Source organism: Scyliorhinus torazame, chromosome 19, assembly GCF_047496885.1.
Source record: "Scyliorhinus torazame isolate Kashiwa2021f chromosome 19, sScyTor2.1, whole genome shotgun sequence".
NCBI lineage: Eukaryota > Metazoa > Chordata > Chondrichthyes > Carcharhiniformes > Scyliorhinidae > Scyliorhinus > Scyliorhinus torazame.
Genome location: NC_092725.1, coordinates 58,549,320 through 58,570,151, shown reverse-complemented (window position 1 = coordinate 58,570,151; position 20,832 = coordinate 58,549,320). Strand labels below are relative to the sequence as shown.

Below are 20,832 nucleotides of genomic sequence, written 5' to 3'. Positions count from 1 at the left end.
ACTTCCAAACCTGAAGGTCATTTTAGCAAAACAAACAAGAAATCAACCAGTTGCACTTATTTTGTGGGCTCGTCTTCGGGGATTCATGGACTGAAATTTGAGACTGGGCCGCAGATTTAAAAGGGAAGCGTTTGAAAATATTCTTGAGCATAATGATCTACTAACCCTTGCCACAAAGACCACTATTCATTGCCCATCCTTAGTTGCCCTCAAGAAGGCGGTGGCTATTTCTTATTCTTTCACCAGCATCACTAAGATTATCCTGTTATCGTCACATTGTTGTATATTGGGGTGTGCAAATTAGCTGCTGCATTTCCGACATTACAAATATGATGACATTTATAAAGTACTTCATCGGCTGTAAAGCATTTTGGGCGACCCAGGATTCTGAATGATGCTATGACAGTGTACGTCATTTCTTTCTTAATGGTTGTAAACTCATTTTCAGGGAGTTGGGTGCCAGAATGAACCCTCAGACGGGAGAAAATGGTGCCCTGAGGAGTGTGACAGATAAATGGGACTAGGGTAAAGAATAGTTCAGACATGCGAGAGACCAGACATGGGACAAGCTAAATCTAAATCATTGGTGGCAACCTGTTTCATAGAGTTTCATAGAATTTACAGTGCAGAAGGAGGCCATTTGGTCCATCGAGTCTGCACCAGCCCTTGGAAAGAGCACCCTACCTTGGAGAGAGCACCCTACTTTGGAAAGTCTACACCTCCACCCTATCCCCCTAACCAAGTAACCCCACTTAACCATTTTTGGACACTAAGGGGCAATTTAGTGTGGCCAATCCACCTGACTTGCACATCGTTGGACTGTGGGAGGAAACCGGAGCACCTGGAGGAAACCCACGCAGACACGGGGAGAAAGTGCAGACTCTGGACAGACAATGACCCATGCCGGGAATCGAACCTAGGACCCTGGAGCTGTGAAGCAACAGTGCTAATCACTATGCTGCCCACATAAACGGTTCCCACATTCTGCTGATTACCGTACACGTAGTTATTTCTCCTACCTGTGCGACTGAAGTGGTTCGCATGTAAAGCAAGGGCAAGTGAAGTGACGATCATGCTGATTGCTCATAACATTGACTGTGAGAGCCGTGCTCACCCTCTGGGCACAAAGTGTAAATATTTATTTTGTTTTTACCATTTGAAATTTAGGACAGTTCTATTAACCTAGAAATGATTAAGCATTTTCTATAACTTGTTGCAAAATATTTGCCATGTAGCCAATGTATTTAATCTGATTCATGGCGTCATGGTTAGTGAACAAGCCTGATTTCAATCTTGCAGCCCACTGAGATGAAGGAGGGTCACTCATGCGGCCTACTCATTGGCCTAGCTTGCCCATCACTGGTCTAAATAAAGACAGTGGAGTAAATAAGATTGATGGACTGACCACGTGATTAAAAGGAAAGTGGTAGTCAGGTACAAAATTAGCTACGGGACATAAAACAAAATAGTAGACATGAAGGTTGCTTTTCCGACTGGAAAGCTGTATAGAATGATGTTCTCCAGGTTTATATTCAGACCATTGCTCTTTTGACATGTATTAACAACACAGACGGCTAAACACAGGCCTTAATGTCAAGGTCAGCGTATGATGTAAAACTTGCACATGTATCCAACTGGGATGCAGACATAAAGAGGAAATAGGAAGACACATGGCAGATGAAGTTTAATGCAGAAAAGTGTGAACTGATACATTTTGGTGTGAAGAATGAAGAAGAGGCAACATCTTTGAAACTCTCTTCTCCAGAGAGTGGTAGGGGCAGGGCGCTGATATTTTTTTTAAGGCAGAGGTAGATATATTCTTGACTAACCATGGGGTCAAAGGTTATCAGGGGTAGGTGGAATGTAGAGTTGGGCCACAATCAGATCAGCCTTGATCTTATTGAATGGAGGAGCAGGTTTGAGGGACCGAATGGCCTACTCCTGCTCCTAATTCGTATGTTCATAAAATGAATCACATAACTTTGAAGAGGTTGCAGGAAGAAAGGGATCTGAATATAAATCTTCAACGGTGGCAGGGCTGTTAAGGCAGCATTTGGGATCCTTGGCTTTATTAATAGAGATATGTTGTTAAAAAGTAAGTTATGTTGAACATTTATAAAATACTTGTTAGGCCTCAGTTAAAGAGCCATGTGCAAAATTACTTGCACTACACTTGGAAGTGTATCATAGTATCATATGATACTATGATCTATGTTTCCAGTGACAGATGGATTGAGTACCAGAGGACACAATTTAAAGGTGATTTTCAAATGAACCAGAGATGACAAAGAAGAAGGGATTTTACATCAAGATTACGATCTGGATTGCACTTCCTGAAAGGGTGGAAGCAGATTCAGTAGAAACTTTCAACGGGCAACTGGACAAATATTTGAGGGGGAAAAAACTGTAGACCTACGGGGTAATAACAAAGGAGTGGAGCTGATTGAATAGCTCTTTCGAAGAGTCGGCGCAGGCATTATGGACAAAATTGCCTCTTTCTGTGCTGTATTCTCCAATTTTATGATTCTTACACATTTAATGGTAGCTAATATCCCACTTAATCACTTCCCCAGCAGCGAAAGCTAAATCATCCTCAGTACAGTGCAAAGGAAGCAAGGTGATGTGTTGCCACCAAAAGAGATGTAACTGCCCCCCACCTTACACCGTGGCACATTTCTGACAGCAACATATTTACAAACCACAGCCAGCTAGAGGCATGCTTCTGGCCATGAAGAACTGAATGCTTAAGATATAATGCCTCCTATAGACAGCCCCACAGGAGCATGAGCTACTTCACTTCAGCCATTTTGGGAGGGCGATGGCAGTATCGGGGGGGGGGGGGGGGGGGGGGGGTGCAGAAACCTCAAAACACCTGCACACCCTTCAGCTTGCAGGGGAGCATTTACTACAGTGCATGCAGGAAGTGGAGCATTACGACAATGGTCAGGGACATTTACTTCAACTGAAACAATTGGATTCTCACTCCAAGCCTCCAAGTCAGTGAGAAATTCAGAAGGCAGTGCTCAGGTTGGCGTTGAGGCAGGCTGTTAGTACAGACCTAAGGGTGCTGTACTCTTGACACTTAGGGCAGCACGGCAGTGCAGTGGTTAGCACTAGGACTACGGCGCTGAGGACCCAGGATCGAATCCCGACCCTGGGTCACTGTCCGTGTGGAGTTTGTACATTCTTCCTGTGTTTGCGTAGGTTTCACCCCAAAAGATGTGCAGGTTAGTGTATTGGCCATGCTAAATTGTCCCTTAATTGGAAAAAAAACAATTGGGTATTTTAAATTTATATTAACAAAAACTCTTGACACTGGATCTCTGAAGCTTGTTTCTCGCCTTGACAAGCAGGACAAGTCACCGAGTGTCTTCAAGACAGAGATAGATAGGTTCTTTATTAATAAGGGGATCAGGGGTTATGGGGAGAAGGCAGGAGAATGGGGATGAGGACTATTTCAGCCAGAATCGAATGGCAGAGAAGATTCGATGGGCAGAATGGCTTAATTCTGCTCCTATATCTTATGGTCTTATGCAATCGAGTTAAGCAATTTGATTTAGTGGCGGAGTGGGAATGAGTTGCCAGATTCTGATAAAGAATTCCTTTTTTTTAATAAATGATAATATGTTGAACATTTTTACTGAGTGAAGCACTAACCTCTACATCGCATTTCAATCAAATCCAATCTAGCGTGATTTAAAAACTCCCCATGGTAGCTGGACATTGGATCACATTTTCAAATTCCTCAATGGACAGGCCTCAACCTCAACACAAAGAGATTGGCCACACTTGGGAAGTCGACCCCCTTGAGCATCTCAGCACAGTGGGCTAAATAGCTGGTTTGTAAAGCAGACCAAGGCCAGCAGCGCAGGTTCAATTCCCGTACCAGCCTCTCCGAACAGGTGCCAGAATGTGGCGACTAGGTGTTTTTTTTACAGTAACTTCATTTAAAGCCTACTTGTGACAATAAGCAATTTTCATTTAATTTAATTTAATTTCATTATGAGCTGTTTATAGAATGGAGATGATCAATTGGTATATTATGCCTCTGCTTGCTCTTCCATAAGAACTATCCAATTAGTCCCACTTCCCTGCTCTCTATCCAACAGCCCTACCGGTGTTGTCTTTTCAAGAACATCCAATTCCCTTTTGAAAGGTGCCATTGAATGTAGCTTCAATCGCCCTTTCAAGGATTATATCTTAGACCATAACCACACAGTGAAAGAAAATTCTCATTTCCCCAGCTTTTGAACTCTTCATCATTTTGAATGCCTCTATTAGATCTCCCTTTAGACTTCCCTGCTCCAAAGGAACCATTCCAGCTTCTCTCATCTTTCTACATAACTGAAGATCCTCATCTTCAATAACATTGCAGCAAATCTCTTCCTTACCCTCTCTCCACGGTTTTGTTATCCTTCGATAGGTGATGTCTCCAAAATTGAACAAAATACTCCAGCTGAAGCCAAATTCAGAAAGGTTTAGCGTAGCTTTCTTGATTCAATGTGAATAGTACTTGACACCGAGGTAGCCAAAAAACTGCACTGTCGGCACATCAGTACAGGGAGAGGAAAATCAAAACGTGTTTACCTCACAACGCAATCAACGAGCTTCGCTTCCTTCTTCTAGCAGAAGAAATAAAATGTGCCTGTTTGCAAACACAGGGACCAAGTGTCAATCACATGACACCTGGACCACAACATCAGGCTGAAACAGCCAGTCATCTATATCATAGACAAACTCAGATGCTTGAATGATTGACAGATGGTCTTTTATTAACAATTACGCAAGTTTTAATCAGTGTTTCTCTCACTTAATAAAAAATATGAAGTACATTTTGACGGCGGGAAAACTGCACATTTGGCTTAAGCCCTGATGAGTGTTTAGAAAAGACAGATATAAAATTTCTTGCCAAATAACGCGGTGAACGTCAAAGTTTATTTCTTCCCCATTAGGTTACTTTTGGCCTCGTTAATTATGACAGAACTGGAGAGCAATACTGCAGAATTATGGACAGAAAAGAGGAGACGGAAAACAGGAGAGGTTAGGGTCCCTCCCGACTAAAGTAGATTTTCTTTGACAAGTGACGCACTTTAAATCTGATCATTCAAAGGAGAATAATTTTTGATTTTTTAAAAAAATACATATTTTATTAAATTTTTCAAACAAAATGTTTCCGTTTTTACAAATCAACATAAAAATAATACAATAATTAGTAAATAACATTATTTAAATAATATAGTGAACTAACAAAATAACAAAAAATGGTGCTCCACCCCCCCCCCCCCACTGGGTTGCTGCTGCTGTCACTCTATCTTCCCTTAACATTCCGCGAGATAGTCAAGGAACGGTTGCCACCGCCTGGAGAACCCCTGAGCCGATCCTCTCAACGCAAATTTTATTCGTTCCAGCTTTATGAACCCTGCCATGTCGTTTATCCAGGCCTCCACGCGGGGGGTTTCGCTTCCTTCCACCTGAGTAAAATCCTGCGCCGGGCTACTCGGGACGCAAAGGCCAGAATATCGGCCTCTTTCGCCTCCTGCACTCCCGGCTCTTCCGCTACCTCAAATATCGCTAACCCCCAGCCTGGCTTGACCCGGACCTTCACCACCTTTGAAATCACCCTTGCCACGCGCCCCCAGTACTCATCCAATGCCGGACAGGACCAGAACATGTGTGTGTGGTTCGCCGGGCTTCCCGAGCACCTCCCACACCTGTCCTCCATTCCGAACAACCTGCTCAGTCTTGCTCCCGTCAGATGTGCTCTGGGTAGAACCTTAAATTGAGTCAGGCTAAGCCTGGCACACGAAGACGAGGAATTTACCCTGCTTAGGGCATCAGCCCATAGCCCCTCCTCAATCTCCTCCCCCAGCTCTTCTTCCCATTTTCGCTTCAGCTCCTCTATCATCGCCTCCCCCTCGTCTCTCATCTCCTGATATATTTCGGACACTTTGCCCTCCCCGACCCATACCCCGGAAATCACTCTATCTTGGATCCCCTGTGTCGGGAGCAGCGGGAATTCCCTCACCTGTTGCCTCGTAAACGCCCTCACTTGCATATGTCTGAAGATATTCCCCGGGGCAACTCATATTTTTCCTCCAGCGCTCCCAGATTTGCAAACGTCCTGTCTATAAACAGGTCCCTCAGTTTCCTAATTCCTACTCATTGCCAACACTGGAACCCCCCCGTCCATCCTTCCTGGGACAAACCTGTGGTTATTCCTAATCGGGGACCACACCGAGGCACCCGTCACCCCCCTGTGTCATTTTTGATTTTGATGGACGTGTTTGTGACAGTGACTATTCCCTAACTGCCTCTTCCATGATTGAGATTGCCACATCCTCAGTCATTGCGTTAACAAAACCCCATATGCCCACGGTTTCTGTCCTATCCAAACTCCACCGGCTCCCTGTCAACCAGTGCATCCGTTTCAAGGAATCCAGTCTTACTTTTCAAAACCCCACCAATGTAACTTGAACAATCTTCCCCAATACCTTGTCTAGTCTGGTGACCCTCCCCCCACCGACCCCCTCCCTCATCATTTGTTCAAAATCTGTTTGTAAAGTCTTCAGACTATATTTCTCATTCGTAAAAATCCATGGGCAGGATTCTCCGTAGTACGACGCCAAAATTGGAATCGGCGATCGGGCAGAGAATGGCTTCTGACACCCGATGGGGCAGGCACCGGTTTTTGGGTGCGATTCTCCACTCCCACGCCGGTTGGGAGAATCGCCTGGGCCGCCAACATTTCCAGGGACACCGGTCCGACGCCCTCCCGCGATTTTCCCAAGCGGCGGGAACGGCCCGGTCGAGTTTCGCGGGCCGCAGGCCGGAGAATCGCCAGAGTCATCGAAAATGGCGGTTCTCCAGCACCCCCCTATTCTGAGGCCCAGATGGGCCGAGCGGCCAGGCCAAAACGGCGGGTTCCCCCCAGCGCCGTCCACACCTGGTCGCTGCAGTCGTGAGCGGTGCGTGAATGCTGGGGGGGCGGTCTGTGGGGGGGCGAGGGGGGATCCTGCACCGGGCTTTACCTGGAATGTGGGGTGGCCCGCGATCAGTGCCCACCAATCGTCGGGCCGTCCTCTCTGAAGGAGGACCTCCTTCCTTCCGCGGCCCCGCATGATCCATCCCCCATAGAAAGAGTGGGGATTAATGGGTGTTTCTCTGGTTGGCAATCAGTAGCTAGTGGTGTCCCTCAGGGATCAGTGTTGGGCCCACAACTGTTCACAATTTACATAGATGATTTGGAGTTGGGGACCAAGGGCAATGTGTCCAAGTTTGCAGACGACACTAAGATAAGTGGTAAAGCAAAAAGTGCAGAGGATACTGGAAGTCTGCAGAGGGATTTGGATAGGCTAAGTGAATGGGCTAGGGTCTGGCAGATGGAATACAACGTTGACAAATGTGAGGTTATCCATTTTGGTAGGAATAACAGCAAAAGGGATTATTATTTAAATGATAAAATATTAAAACATGCTGCTGTGCAGAGAGACCTGGGTGTGCTAGTGCATGAGTCGCAGAAAGTTGGTTTTCAGGTGCAACAGGTGATTAAGAAGGCAAATGGAATTTTGTCTTTCATTGCTAGAGGGATGGAGTTTAAGACTAGGGAGGTTATGCTGCAATTGTATAAGGTGTTAGTGAGGCCACACCTGGAGTAGTGTGTTCAGTTTTGGTCTCCTTACTTGAGAAAGGACGTACTGGCGCTGGAGGGTGTGCAGAGGAGATTCACTAGGCTAATCCCAGATCTGAAGGGGTTGGATTACGAGGAGAGGTTGAGTAGACTGGGACTGTACTCGTTGGAATTTAGAAGGATGAGGGGGGGTCTTATAGAAACATATAAAATTATGAAGGGAATAGATAGGATAGATACGGGCAGGTTGTTTCCACTGGCGGGTGAAAGCAGAACTAGGGGGCATAGCCTCAAAATAAGGGGAAGTAGATTTAGGACTGAGTTTAGGAGGAACTTCTTCACCCAAAGGGTTGTGAATCTATGGAATTCCTTGCCCAGTGAAGCAGTAGAGGCTCCTTCATTAAATGTTTTTAAGATAAAGATAGATAGTTTTTTGAAGAATAAAGGGATTAAGTTATGGTGTTCGGGCCAGAAAGTGGAGCTTAGTCCACAAAAGATCAGCCATGATCTCATTGAATGGTGGAGCAGGCTCGAGGAGCCAGATGGCCTACTCCTGCTCCTAGTTCTTATGTTCTTATGTTCTTGCGGGGCGGACTTAGAAAGGACGGCAACCACGCATGCGCGCCGTCATCTATGCGGCGCCGCTTTTACACGGGCGGCAAGGCCTGGCGCATGTAGATGACGCGGCCCCGATACTGGCCCATTGTCAGGGCCTGAATCGGTCGGGACTGGGGCTGTTCCGCGCCGTTGTGAAACTCGACGGCGTTCAAGACGGTGCGGCCACTTCGGCGTGTGAGTGGAGACTCCTGCCCATGATGTTCCGCCCCTTCCAAATTGGCGTCATCGGGAAGTGCGCCGCGTGCAGTCGCAAGGTCATTGGCGCATCATCAGCCGGCCCACCCGTGATGCTCCTCCCCCAATGGACCGAGTTCCCTGACAGCACAGGCCACATGTGATTCCCAGAGGTCAGGAACCTGGCGTGCCGGCTGCAGACAGTGTCCAGCGCCGCCACACTCGTCCAGAATCTCTGCCGCTGGCTGGGGAGCGACTGCTGCTAGGGCTGGGAGGAGTGGTGGGGTGTGTGGCCAGTGGGTGGGCTGTGGGGTCTGGGTGGGCGGGTTAGGTTTCCAGCTCGTCCGCCCTGCATGTGCGGCCCGGGCCTGGCGATTCTCCAGCTGTTTTCCGTGCGATCCGCGGGTGTTCCTTGCGGCACTGGTGCTAGCCCCTCACTGGTACCGAAATTGGTGAGGGTTTCACTGTAATTTTCCCAGCGTGAATCAACTGCGGATTCTCCGCTGGCGCTGGCACGGAGCCTCAGGAACTGAAAATTCCACCTCATATTAATACATATGGGGCGAAATTCTCCGGAAACGGCGCGATGTCCGCCGACTGGCGCCAAAGTCGGCGCAAATCAGACGGGCATCGCGCCGCCCCAAAGGTGCGGAATGCTCCGCATCTTTAGGGGCCGAGCCCCAACCTTGAGGGGCTAGGTCGGCGCCGGATGAATTTTCGCCTCGACAGCTGGCAGAAAAGGCCTTTGGTGCACCGCCAGCTGGCGCGGAAATGACATCTCCGGTCGGCGCATGCGCGGGAGCGTTAGCGGCCGCTGACGGCTTCCCGCGCATGCGCAGTGGAGGGAGTCTCTTCTGCCTCTGCCATGGTGGAGACCGTGGCGGAGGCGGAAGGGAATGAGTGCCCCCACGGCACAGGCCCGCCCGCGGATCGGTGGGCCCCGATCGCGGGCCAGCCCACCGTGGGGGCACCCCCCGGGGCCAGATCGCATCCCCCCCCGGGCCCCGGAGCCCGCCTGCGCCACCTTGTGCCGCCGGTAAGGTAGGTGGTTTAATTAACGCCGGCGGGACAGGCATTTTAGCGGCGGGACTTCGGCCCATCTGGGCCGGAGAATCGAGCGGGGGGCCCGCCAACCGGCGCGGCGAGATTCCCGCCCCCGCCGAATCTCTGGTGCCGGTGACTTCGGCAACCAGCGGGGGCGGGATTCACGCCAGCCCCTGGCGATTCTCCGACCCGGCGGGGGGGGGTCGGAGAATCTTGCCCATGGTTTGCAATGACCATGGAGATTCTTTCAAGGGCTATTTGATAATTCAAACAGACACTACCAAGGTATGCACTTAAAAGTTTGTTTCTATATTTTTGAATGGGACAATTTCAGAGGAGCAGTCCCTGAAATCTTGAAGAATGACAGCCAACAACTTGTATTTATACAGCATTTTGAACATAGTAAAATGTCACAGGGGTTTCCACGGGAGCATTATCAGACAAAGTCTGGCATCAAGCCACACAAGGAGATATTGGGGCAGGTACAATTTAAGCAGTGTCTAAAAAGTTGGGAGAGTTTTGGGGTTGGAATTCCAGAGCTTTTAGTCCAGACAGCTGACGTCAACAATCAGGGACACACCAGAAGCTAGAGTTGGAGGAATGAAGCTTTCTCAGAGGTTTGCGAGGCTGGAGAGAGTTACACAGATGGGGAGGGGCAATCACACGGTGCAAACAATTCTGTGATTAGAACATGGGGATGAGGATTTTATATTTGAAGCAGTGTTAGACCTCAATTCAATGTAAATTTGGCAAGCACCAGGGGTAAAGAGTAAGGGGTGTTGTGTGAATTAGGACAAAGGCAGCAGTGATCCAGAGAACTGAAGTTGATGGAGGAAATTAAACTTTGATTTTTGGGTCATTGTGTTTTCTTTATATATAAAAACGTTTCAACATGTGTCACCCAAGGTTTGGGCATAGGCAAGGGTTTCATGCATTCATATTAATTTCTTACAGATTTGATGGACACTTCTGTTAACATAAAAATGCCTTCTTCATTCCCCAGAGACAAGTCCCATTCCAGATATTTGGGCAGAAAATCCAGAGGGAGACTCCGGTGCAATCCTGCAGAGGTGCTCATGCGCATGGAGGTGCTGCTTTGCGGATGAGTGATTCAAACCCAATCCCATCAGCCCAGCAAAAGCTCCCATGGCACTATTTTCAAAAGAGTGGAGAATTCTCCCCAGTGCCCTGACCAACACCTCAACAAACATCACTTAAAAATAGATTATTGACTTACTAAAGCATTGCTGTTTCTGGGATCTTGCCATGTACTAATTGGCTGCTGCATTCCCACATCACAACAGTGGCTACACTTTTTTTCCATTCATTCATTGGATGTGGGCGTCACTGGCAAGGCCAGCATAACTTGCTCATCCCTAATTGCCCTCAAATTGCCCATTTATGAAGCATCTGAGAGTAAACCATATTTCTGTGGATCTGACGTTACATGTACTCCAGACCGGGAAGGGACGGCAGATTTCCTTCCCCAAAGGGCTTTAGTTTTTACGACAATCAACAATGGTTTCATCATCATTAGACTTTTAATTCCAGATTTTTATTGAATTCAAATTTCACCATTTGGCATGATCTGAACCCAGGCCCTCAGAGCAGTACCCTGGGCGGAATTCTCCTCCCCCCACGCCGGGTGGGAGAATCGCCGGGGTGCCGCGCGTGTCCCGCCACGCCGCACCGTCACCTGCACGCGATTCTTCCACCTCCCCCTCAAATCAGCGCGGCGAGAATCACGGCTGGCCGCTGGGAGAATCGCCGCTCGCCGTTTTCAAAAGGCGAGCGGCGATTCTCCGGCCCGGATGGGCCGAGCGGCCGCCCCAACGTGACAGCTTCCCGCCGGCGCCATCCACACCTGGGGGGGGGGGTTCTTGCAACAGGGGGGGGGGCTCCAATGGGGTTTGGCCTATCTAAAGGAGGACCTCCTTTCCTCTGCCGCCCCTCAAGATCGATCCAACATCTTCTTGCGGGGCGGCCTCGGGGAGGACGACAACCGCGCATGCGTGGGTGACGTCACTTACGCGGCGCCAACCGCGTCATTTCCGCGATGCCGTTTTTTACACAGCGCCGCTTTTTACGCGGCGCCAAGGCCCAGCGCGCTTAAATTACGCGATGCCGCTCCTAGCCCCCCGGGGGCGGGAGAATAGGGGGCTGGGAGCGGGCTCTAACGCCGGAGTGAAACACTCCGGTTTTCACTCCGGCGTCAGCACTTCGACTCCCGTTGGGAGAATCGTGCCCCCTGTGTCTCTGGATTACTAGTCCAGTGATAATATCACTGTGCCACTGCCTCTTCTATCTTCCTAACATCATTAGGTGTAATGAGCTTTTGGACAACCTGTGGTAATGAAAAGTGCTATATGAATGCAAATGTTTCTTTCTCCACTTTGATTTTAGATTTGATAAAAGTTAGCAACCCTGCCCACTCTGCAACAGGGAAGAATACAAAAAGAAGGGGCAAGAGATCAGGCTTTGTTCCCACATGGCTGACTAGCTCTATGCTGGCACCAGTTTGTGTATTCACTGTGTATTAAGTGGGGGATAGTTTGCATTGTAAGGAAGAAGCTGGAAGAGATAGGCATACTCAAAAATAAACTGGGATATTTAAATGAAAAAGTATGGTTTGATTCCAGAACTGCAGCTTGGCAAGGAATCCATGCCTCCAGTAGAGGGAAGAAATAAAATGTTACACGAAGTGGACTTGGAACAAAAAGGCTTAATTTTAATAGGTGGCGTGCTGTTACAATCATCTTAAGGCACCAATCACTCGAAGAGATTGTGTAAACACATTTTGTGTTCATTTATTTAAACTAGGTACTTGGGAACATTTATCCATAAGGTAAAACGCTTGAAGGCATCAGCAGCAGAGCTGTGTGTGCTGCGTTCTGCTCACAGGCCAAAGTGAAACTGAGACTGGATCTCATGACACACTCCCCTTTGAATGATGTCATTCTGCTATCCCTTAAAAGGCATAATATTACAACAACAGGTTGAGCTGCAAACACTTGCAGTTTAAATGGACACGGTAACATCATGGGTGAGAAGGAGCTTCCCTCAATTTCCTCCTCCACACAAAACCTTGCTCTCAGATCAGTGGGAAATAACCCAGCCAGAAAGGGAGATGGCCACTCTTATTCCATAAAAGACCTTTAATGATGATCATTACAATGAAAGGCGCAAATGTATTCAGAGGAAATTGGTAAGCAATTTCTCACACCACTGCCAAGTTTTGCTCTTGACCTGGATTTCCCCTACCCCTTGCTTCTGTTTACAGATTACTTGGAGAAATTGGGACTGTTTTCTATGGAAAAAGAGGAGATTTGATAGGGGTATTCAAAATCATGAATGGTCTGGGAAGAGTAGATCCCTTGCAAAAGGGTCGAGAACAAGAGGGCACAGGATTTAAAGTAATTGGGCAAAATCCAAATTGAAGTAATCGGGTAAAAATCCATATTAATGCACATGGTTTGCAATGACCATGGAGTACAGGGATTCTTTTGAGGGCTATTTGAAGTGGAAAAGAAGTGATGCCAGACAAAACTTCTCCACGCAGCGCATGGCTCAAGTGTGGAATACACTGCCTCGAGAGTGTGTGTGGTGGAGGCAGGGTCAATCTGAGTCCTCCAAAAGGGAATTGGACTGTCATTTGAAAAGATTGCGTAGGGTTACGGCAAGGAGGTGTGAGGGGGCAGCATAGTGGTTAGCACAGTTGCTTCACAGCTCCAGGGTTCCAGGTTCGATTCCCGACTTGGGTCACTGTCTGTGCGGAGTCTGCACGGTCTCCCTGTGTCTGCGTGGGTTTCCTCCGGGTGCTCAGGTTTCCTCCCACAGTCCAAAGATGTGCAGGGTTAGGTGGATTGGCCATGCTAAATTGTCCTTAGGTTAGGTGGGATTATTGGGTTACGGGGATAGGCTGGAGGTGTGGGCATAAGTGGGCTCTTTCCAAGAGTTGGTGCAGACTCGATGGGCCGAATGGCTTCCTTCTACACTGTAAATTCTATGAATCTATGAATATCAGGATATGGCACTGGGTGGTCTACGATTCTATTGGGCCAAATGCAGGCAAATGGGGTTAGCTTAGACGGGCTATTTGGTTGGCATGGACCAGTTTGGCCCGTGCTGCAGATTCTATGACTGTTCATTCGGAGGGCTGGTGCAGACTCGATGGGATGAATGGCCTCCTTCTAAACTTGTACCAGTTCTGTGGTGACACAAACGGCTTCCAGCATGACAGTAATGGAGAGGGTCCCTTTTAAAGCCAGGTCTCTTTAGTCATTGCTGCTTTAGCTGCCTGGGACAGTGGGGCGGGGGGTGCTGGCACCAGGCCACTTGATAAAACACAACGCTCTTTGTCAGATCACTAAACAACAGTGCATGATCGCACCGACTGCCGCCGGGGGGGGGGGGGGCGCAGAGCGAGTGTCACAAGCACGGATTGCTGCAAAGCCTTGATATCATATCTGGCCCTTCCTTCCAACAATAGAGCTCGGGGTGATAGAAAGCGCAGAGAGAGGAGCTGTGAGCCGAGTCAAATTACTGCACAGAGAGTTAATGCTCTGGGCTCCCACATATTAATAGTTACCATAAATACAAAAAGAGGGTTTCCCCTCTGAACCTGAGCAAGCACGTGTTTACACAGGTGTTGAAATGTACAGTCCGGTGCAAAAACATGAAACTCCAAACATTAACTCATTTCTCTCTCCTTGGATTACCAGTCTGACCCGCTGAGCGTCTTTATTTTGCTGCCGTGCGTTATTATCAAGCAGTTCCGACCCACTGCGTCTTTATAATTAATAAAATAATTTAACAGCCGCTTGCATCACGCATAAATAAGAGGGCACTTTGCATTACTTATAATGCCGATTAAATATCAGGAGGCAGCAAACCCCGTCCACACTCCGCTTCAGAGATTAGGGGAAGAGCACAGCGCGTCCGCTCAGCTTGTACTTCACAACGCAGCAAGTGACTCGCTTCCCAGCTTCAAACAGCGATTAAATCTTCTCCCAAACATCCCCCCCCCCCCCCCCCCCCCCCAGCTAGGGCGAGAGAGAGTGTTTTCTTGCATTCCATGTCTGCGTGGAATCGTATAAAACGGATTTCATGAGGCTTTGATCACACACACACGTTCCCACTCAAAGGCATGAAGCTTTCGCAAGGCGGCAGGTAGCGGGGGGTTGGGGACGCTCCCTCTCCCAACATTACAGACCCACAACCGCTGGTCAAAGGTTGAGCTGCTTCCTCGCTAGATGCTCCTTAACTGTACCTCAACAGTTATTCAATTCCGACCTTTGATAACACCGAGGCAAGAGTAACCCACCACTGCTTCCTAAAGGAACGTTGACCAGGATTTTTTTTTTTTTTAAAAGACCAATTTCAATGCTTCCGAAAGAAACCGAGACCTCGGTACCTGCAGTGTCAGTAAAATGCAACATGCAAATATTCCTGCAGGTTGGCCTGGAATAACAAACAGTAAGTTCAATGTAATATTTTAGCCCTATCTTTCCTTGTGCAAAATGCCTGTCTCCATGTCTCTCTCTCGCTGTGATTCCCTAAATACGATATTCAGGGGGATTTCTATTAGCAGCTGATGAATGAAATTTAAGTTACACATGTTCGCTTCATTTGTTTGCAACTCGGTGGCCATTTCAGCTTTTTTTAAAAATCCATTACAGATAAGCCTGTCTTTGGTAACCTTAAAAGCTGCAGCATAGCACAGTGCCTGTTGTAAAAGGAGGCTTCATTCCTATTAGAACATAGCACAGATTATATTAAGAGGGTCTGGTATGCAGTCCAAAGTGTGGACACTTTCATCCCAAATGTTAAGTCATTCAAAACCCTTTTCTCCAGCGCTTTTTTAATAACACCTTTTTCTGGGTCAAGTAGCCCTTCGGCGGTCACCGCCGTTTGCGGAACCCGAGTTAAATTCGGAATAGCCCAGGTTTGAACAATGCACTTCATGTTGGAGCTGAAGTGAGGATGCATCATCGTCCCTTTAAATAAAAGAGGCGGTCGGAGTTTCTGGGAACTATGCAATGACAACCTGTTAGATGCTCGAGTCAGCAGCGAGGCTCGTCGGTCAGCATCTGTGGGTCACACTTCCAGCATTTCTTGCATTGCTTCTGATACTTCCATTTGCCCCCCGGCAACAACTTGCATTTATGTAGCGCCTTCATCGTGACAAAACGTACCTACAGGCGCAAAGTGGTCGCCAAATCTCCCCCCCCCCCCCCATTATATCCCTCATGTATTGAAGTCAGGGTCTATGTGCCAAAAAGTTGCCTCCAATTTACCCCACCGCCTCTCACCCTCTTGATTCTTGAAGTTCAAGCTAAATTGTAAATTAAGCTAAATCATGGTATGGCGTTTTACGGCATAGATACCGGCCATTCAGCCCAACAGATCGGTACTAGTGCTTCCGCTCCACACCAGCCTCCTGCCTGTTTCTTCCAACCCATCACCTCTCCCGCGTGTGTACCTTTCCAGATTCCCTTGAAATTCGCCTGTTACTCGGCGCAACCGCTCCGTGTGGTGTCAGGTTCTACCACCTCACTCCCTCTGGATGAAGAAGTTTCTCCTGAACTCCTTATTCGTGACTAATTTAAGATTTCCGCTTCCCAGTTTTGGATTTTCGTGCCTACCCCACCAGCACCCCCTTCCCAATTCTAACGCTAACAATGAGTTCACTCGTTGAGCCCCCCCCCCCCCCCCCCCCGGTCTGTTCAGCCTTTCGTGATGGGTTTAAAGCTGGTACCAAGGTGTATCTATCAGGCTTGCTCCGAGGATAACAGAATGAAAGGAGTTTCTAAGTTGTCCAACACCACGCGCAGAATGGATTAAATGTCAACACCAATGAACTTGCATGGAACTCCAGAAGCAATTCCTTGGCAATTTTCTGGTCAGTCAGACTGGATTGAAATACAAGGAAATGCAGCACTACAATTATTCTGTTAAATAACACCGATTGTTAACCAGAAATGAATGGGTGGGGGGTGGGGGGGGGGGGGGGGGGGGTAAAGGCTGATATTGATCACCAGTTGTAAACTGCAGGTGCAGAAATCCACAAAGACATTTTGTTCAAAATCCAACAGAACTCGAGAGGGAAGAAAAGTAACTCCCCCCCCCCCCCTAAAATTAAACAGAGCATCTGCAAAGAAGACCCATTTCTTACTCGGGTCCCACATTCTCCAGCAAAGCTTCCCTGTTCCAACCAACTCACCTGCGAAACTTCATACAGTAGTTTGTAGTGCTCGTCTCTCTTCTGTAAAGTGCACAGATTGCAGCCCATTATAGGTCAGCAGCCAGCCCGGAGACAGCCCACCGTCCAGTTTTTTTTTGTTTTGGTTGCCCAGAGAGGGACTTGCACTGACTGGGGAGGAGGGGGTGGGGAGAAGAGAAACAAAAATCACCCTCCAGACCCTGCCTGCCTTCTCTCATCAGTCACTAAGAGCCGTGCTCTCAATAAACATACACAGCCACTGTTCGCTGTGGTACTTGGCTGGGGGTGGGGGGAGGAGGGGGGGTCTTGGAAATGAGCAGCAGGATTCGTGGTTGTTTCCTTGTCGTATCTCACACACAGTTTTGATTCAGTTCAAAGCAACACACTCCCCCTGCCTTTGCCTCAATGCACATGACTACACTGATTCCAACTCATGCATATTAATCAGGGCTTCATTGATTATTTATGGCACGTCGTGATGGTGGGGAAGGACGGCTCTGCTTATGACAGATGAATATCCCACTAATTGGGAAGCAAATATATTGTAATCCAAATTACATTTTCGGGAGGGAAAAAAAACCGTGCACCGCTTTGTTCAACAAACTCCTGGAGTTCTTGCATTATTGCTCCAAATATATTCAGACTGGTAATTAGCTAATCATATTTCAACGGGGAAGCCTCCGGAGGGTGTCGTGGGAATTTCCACTTTGGCCCCCATTTCAAAGGGCCATGCCAAATCCCGTCATTTGACAAGTTTTACAAGATTGAGGAACTCATTCAAACTTTGGGGGGGGGGGGGGGGGGGGGTCAACTGGAATTCCTGCCAGGAATCACTTCTGGGACCACAACAAGTCAGCCAGGAGACGCTCGAATTTAGATGCACGCCCATGGCAACAAAGTCCACATGATTTTTTTTGCGGGGGCGGGGGCGTCAAACTGTTGTGGGAAAGGTCCCCAAACTATTCCTCTCGCTATCTGAATATTAGGTTTTCTTATCTGGTCTTAATTCCAAGCAAATATCGTCTCAAGTCGAACAACACCGAAGAGCAGAGTGGCAAGTGCATCGAGAGTCATCTGTTGCCTATCAGCTCTCACCCCTGGGACACAATAATCCGATTTTCCAGGGCGTAATGTTACTGACCTGTCTGCAGGAGAGCAAAGAGGCGACCTACGTGGAAGCATTTCTCACCACCAGTGCCCTGCGACTGCAACACAGCGTGCCAATGAGACTCTCCCTAAAGCAGCTTTCTAAATGAACTAAAGACACACGGATTAAGCTTGATCCACTTGGCACTCACTGCCTGTGCTTAACGGTGCCAAAGCGATTATTGCTCCCCAGGCGAGTCTGCTGTCCCGTCACAGCGTCCCAGTGTTAAATTCCGACTCCGAAAGTCGCTGTTCAGAATGCACACGGTTAGTGTGGGTTAAAACTGACTCAATGCGTTGTCCCTGCTGCCCATGGACCCGGATAACCTGTTAGTTGGAGAGCTCTCTGCCAGAAATTAACCCCGTTGGACCCCCTCTCCACTTTGGTGGCTATTTAGCAGTGAGCTTGTCCCGTTCCCAGTGCTGAAAACTGGGTTGTTGCCTCTGGCACACGATATTTGAGAGAGCTAGAGACAGTTATACAGCTTGGAACAGGGTGAGGAGACAGGTCGGCATTCTACCCCAGGGGCACAGTGGTTAGCACTGCTGCCTCACAGCGCCATGGATCCGTGCTCAATTCTGGCCTTGGGTGACTGTGGAGTTTGCACTTTCTCCCCGTGTGCTTGTGGGTTTCCTCCGGGTGCTCGGTTTCCTCCCACAGTCCAAAGATGTGCAGGTTAGGATGATTGGGCATGCTAAATTACCCGTTAGTATCCAAAATCAAAAGGTTAGGTAGGGCTATGAGAATAGGGTGGTGCCTGATTGGGGTTCTCCTTCGGAGGGTCGATCGATAGACTTAATTGGCCGAATGGACTCCTTCTGCACTGTACGAATTCTATAATACCTCAGCCCCCAAGAGGAATCGAACTGACATTTTTGGCATTATTCTGAACCAGGAGCCATTGCACCAAGTGAACTACCCATGTCCACTCCCCCCTCTTATTCCCCAAAGAGTTCTCACCCACACAAGATAGCATCCATGGCCATTTCTGCGGTAAGCAATCCCATGAGGATGAGGGTAGGCAAGTGGAGACTAAGTAGAGGAGGAATCAAGGACAGCAGCAAAGGGACAAAACACATCCGAATGGGAAGGGCAGGTAGCAGCATGGAGAGCAGGATGGGGGAATGGGATGCGATGAACGGGGTCAGGGAAGAAATGGCAATGTAGTTCTGGGGGATGAGTGCAGGGTGAGGAGAAGGGGAATGCAATGAGGGGAAAACAGAAAGTGGGAATGGTGATTGGGAGTTGGGGAGGAGAAAGGGGAATGCCAGATGAACCAGGTGTGAGTGCCAACTGGAGGGGAAGAGTGAAACATTCTGATACTGGGGTGGGGCTGAGCAGGTACGGGTGGCACAAGTGTACCAGCCAGAAGTAGGAGGACTGAAGAAGCCAATATCTCTGTGAAAGAGTGAACAGTTCGATGTGGGTTTGTGAGCTGCTTAAGGAGCAGGAAGTGGGAGGGTGACTATTGAACTAACATTTGGATAAGACTGCTGGATATGTTGGAAATTCAAAAATCATTCTCCCCCCCCTGTTTTGAATTTTAAAAAAATGTCATGATCACGATTTCCCCTTTAAAACCAATTTGAATGAATGTTGGGTAAATTGACAGAGCAGAGGTCATCAGAGGTCAAAATCCTGCAAGAGTTTATTTTTACAATTCCAGGCAGTTTTTGAGTTGTCAGTTCTTAGGGAAATGAGTCATTTTATTTTTAATGAAACTATTGGTCAGCTGTTGAGTTTTGCCAGTTGACAGGAACACTGTAGCTGTCAGAAAATTAATCTAAAAATGATCAGACTGAGGAGACCATCATAAGCTCAGTTACTCAACCAAAAAAATGCCTTCCATTTGACATCACACTTTCCGAGACCTTGGGATGCGCTTTCCAACTAATGAAAGACTTGTGAAGAACACTCATGACTGTAATGTAGGAAACATGACAGTTAATTCATGTACAATAAGATTCACAATCATCAATGTGACCATCACCATGAAATCGATTTTAATGATGTTGGTTGAGGGATAAGTATTGGCCAGCACACCGTGAAAATCTCATTCTTCATTGAATAGTGGATGGGACCTTTTACATACACATGAGAGGGCAGACTGGGCCTCTACTCCTCATCACATCTGCAAGCCAAGACCTCTGAAAGTGTTGGCACTCTCTCAAACCTGGAATTTCAGCCGAGACCTGGTGCTCAAATTCCCAAAGTAGAGCTTGAACCCACAACCTTCTGATTTAGTAAGAAGTCTTACAACACCAGGTTTATGTCCAACAGGTTTGTTTGGAATCACCAGCTTTCGGAGCGTAGCTCCTTTATCAGGTGTTGTTCCTTCACCACTCACCTGATGAAGGACCTACGCTCCGAAAGCTAGTGATTCCAAACAAACCTGTTGGACTTTAACCTGGTGTTGTAAGGCTTCTTACCGTGCCCACCACAGTCCAACGCCGGCATCTCCACATCATGGCTTCTGATTTAGGTATGAGTGTTTCAGCAATTACTGAAAAATGAATGGAATGCAAATGATTTAAATGTAAATATGGGGTAAGTGACTATTCAAAGAATAACAGAAACAAAATGTAAATAATGTTAGTCAAGAAAATATCTGCCTGCAAACACTCTGAAAAATATGCCAATTTGGTAATTTAAAAATGACTTTAAACTGATTACATTACACAATAGCTCTTCTTAATTTGGATAAAATGTGTGCAGGGAACTTTATATTTGCAGTAATTTACAGTGATAGGAAGTCAACGAGTTTCAAATTGTACATTTTGAAGTGAATCATAGATCTGGAAAGTCCCCAGCACCTGCAGACGTTTACACAGCAGATGTCAGGTCACCTTACCACCCCATAAGCAGATCCTTTTATTTTCCTTTTTTTCCTGAGGCTCCTTGTTCTTCCTTATAATTACTGTATAGATATTTGTTTAATTGACTTCTTTTCTCCCATACACCTTTTTGATTTACTTTGTACTTGACAACTATTTTTGATTG

At 47.6% G+C, this 20,832-nt stretch overlaps 1 protein-coding gene across 2 annotated transcripts in view; it reads right to left on the bottom strand.

The window, feature by feature from the left end:
• The window catches only part of LOC140396153 (PDZ domain-containing RING finger protein 4-like), a 623,004-nt gene that overhangs the window by 174,817 nt on the left and 427,355 nt on the right, over positions 1-20,832 (bottom strand). Inside the window, exon 1 of one of the 2 annotated variants that reach the window (XM_072484374.1) lies at positions 16,686-17,038. The exons of the other annotated variant lie outside the window; for it this stretch is intronic. Within the exon in view, the coding sequence (XP_072340475.1) occupies positions 16,686-16,754 (69 nt within the window). The 5' untranslated portion in view covers positions 16,755-17,038. Of the gene's footprint in view, positions 1-16,685; positions 17,039-20,832 lie in introns of those variants that run through there. 2 annotated transcript variants of the gene reach the window in all.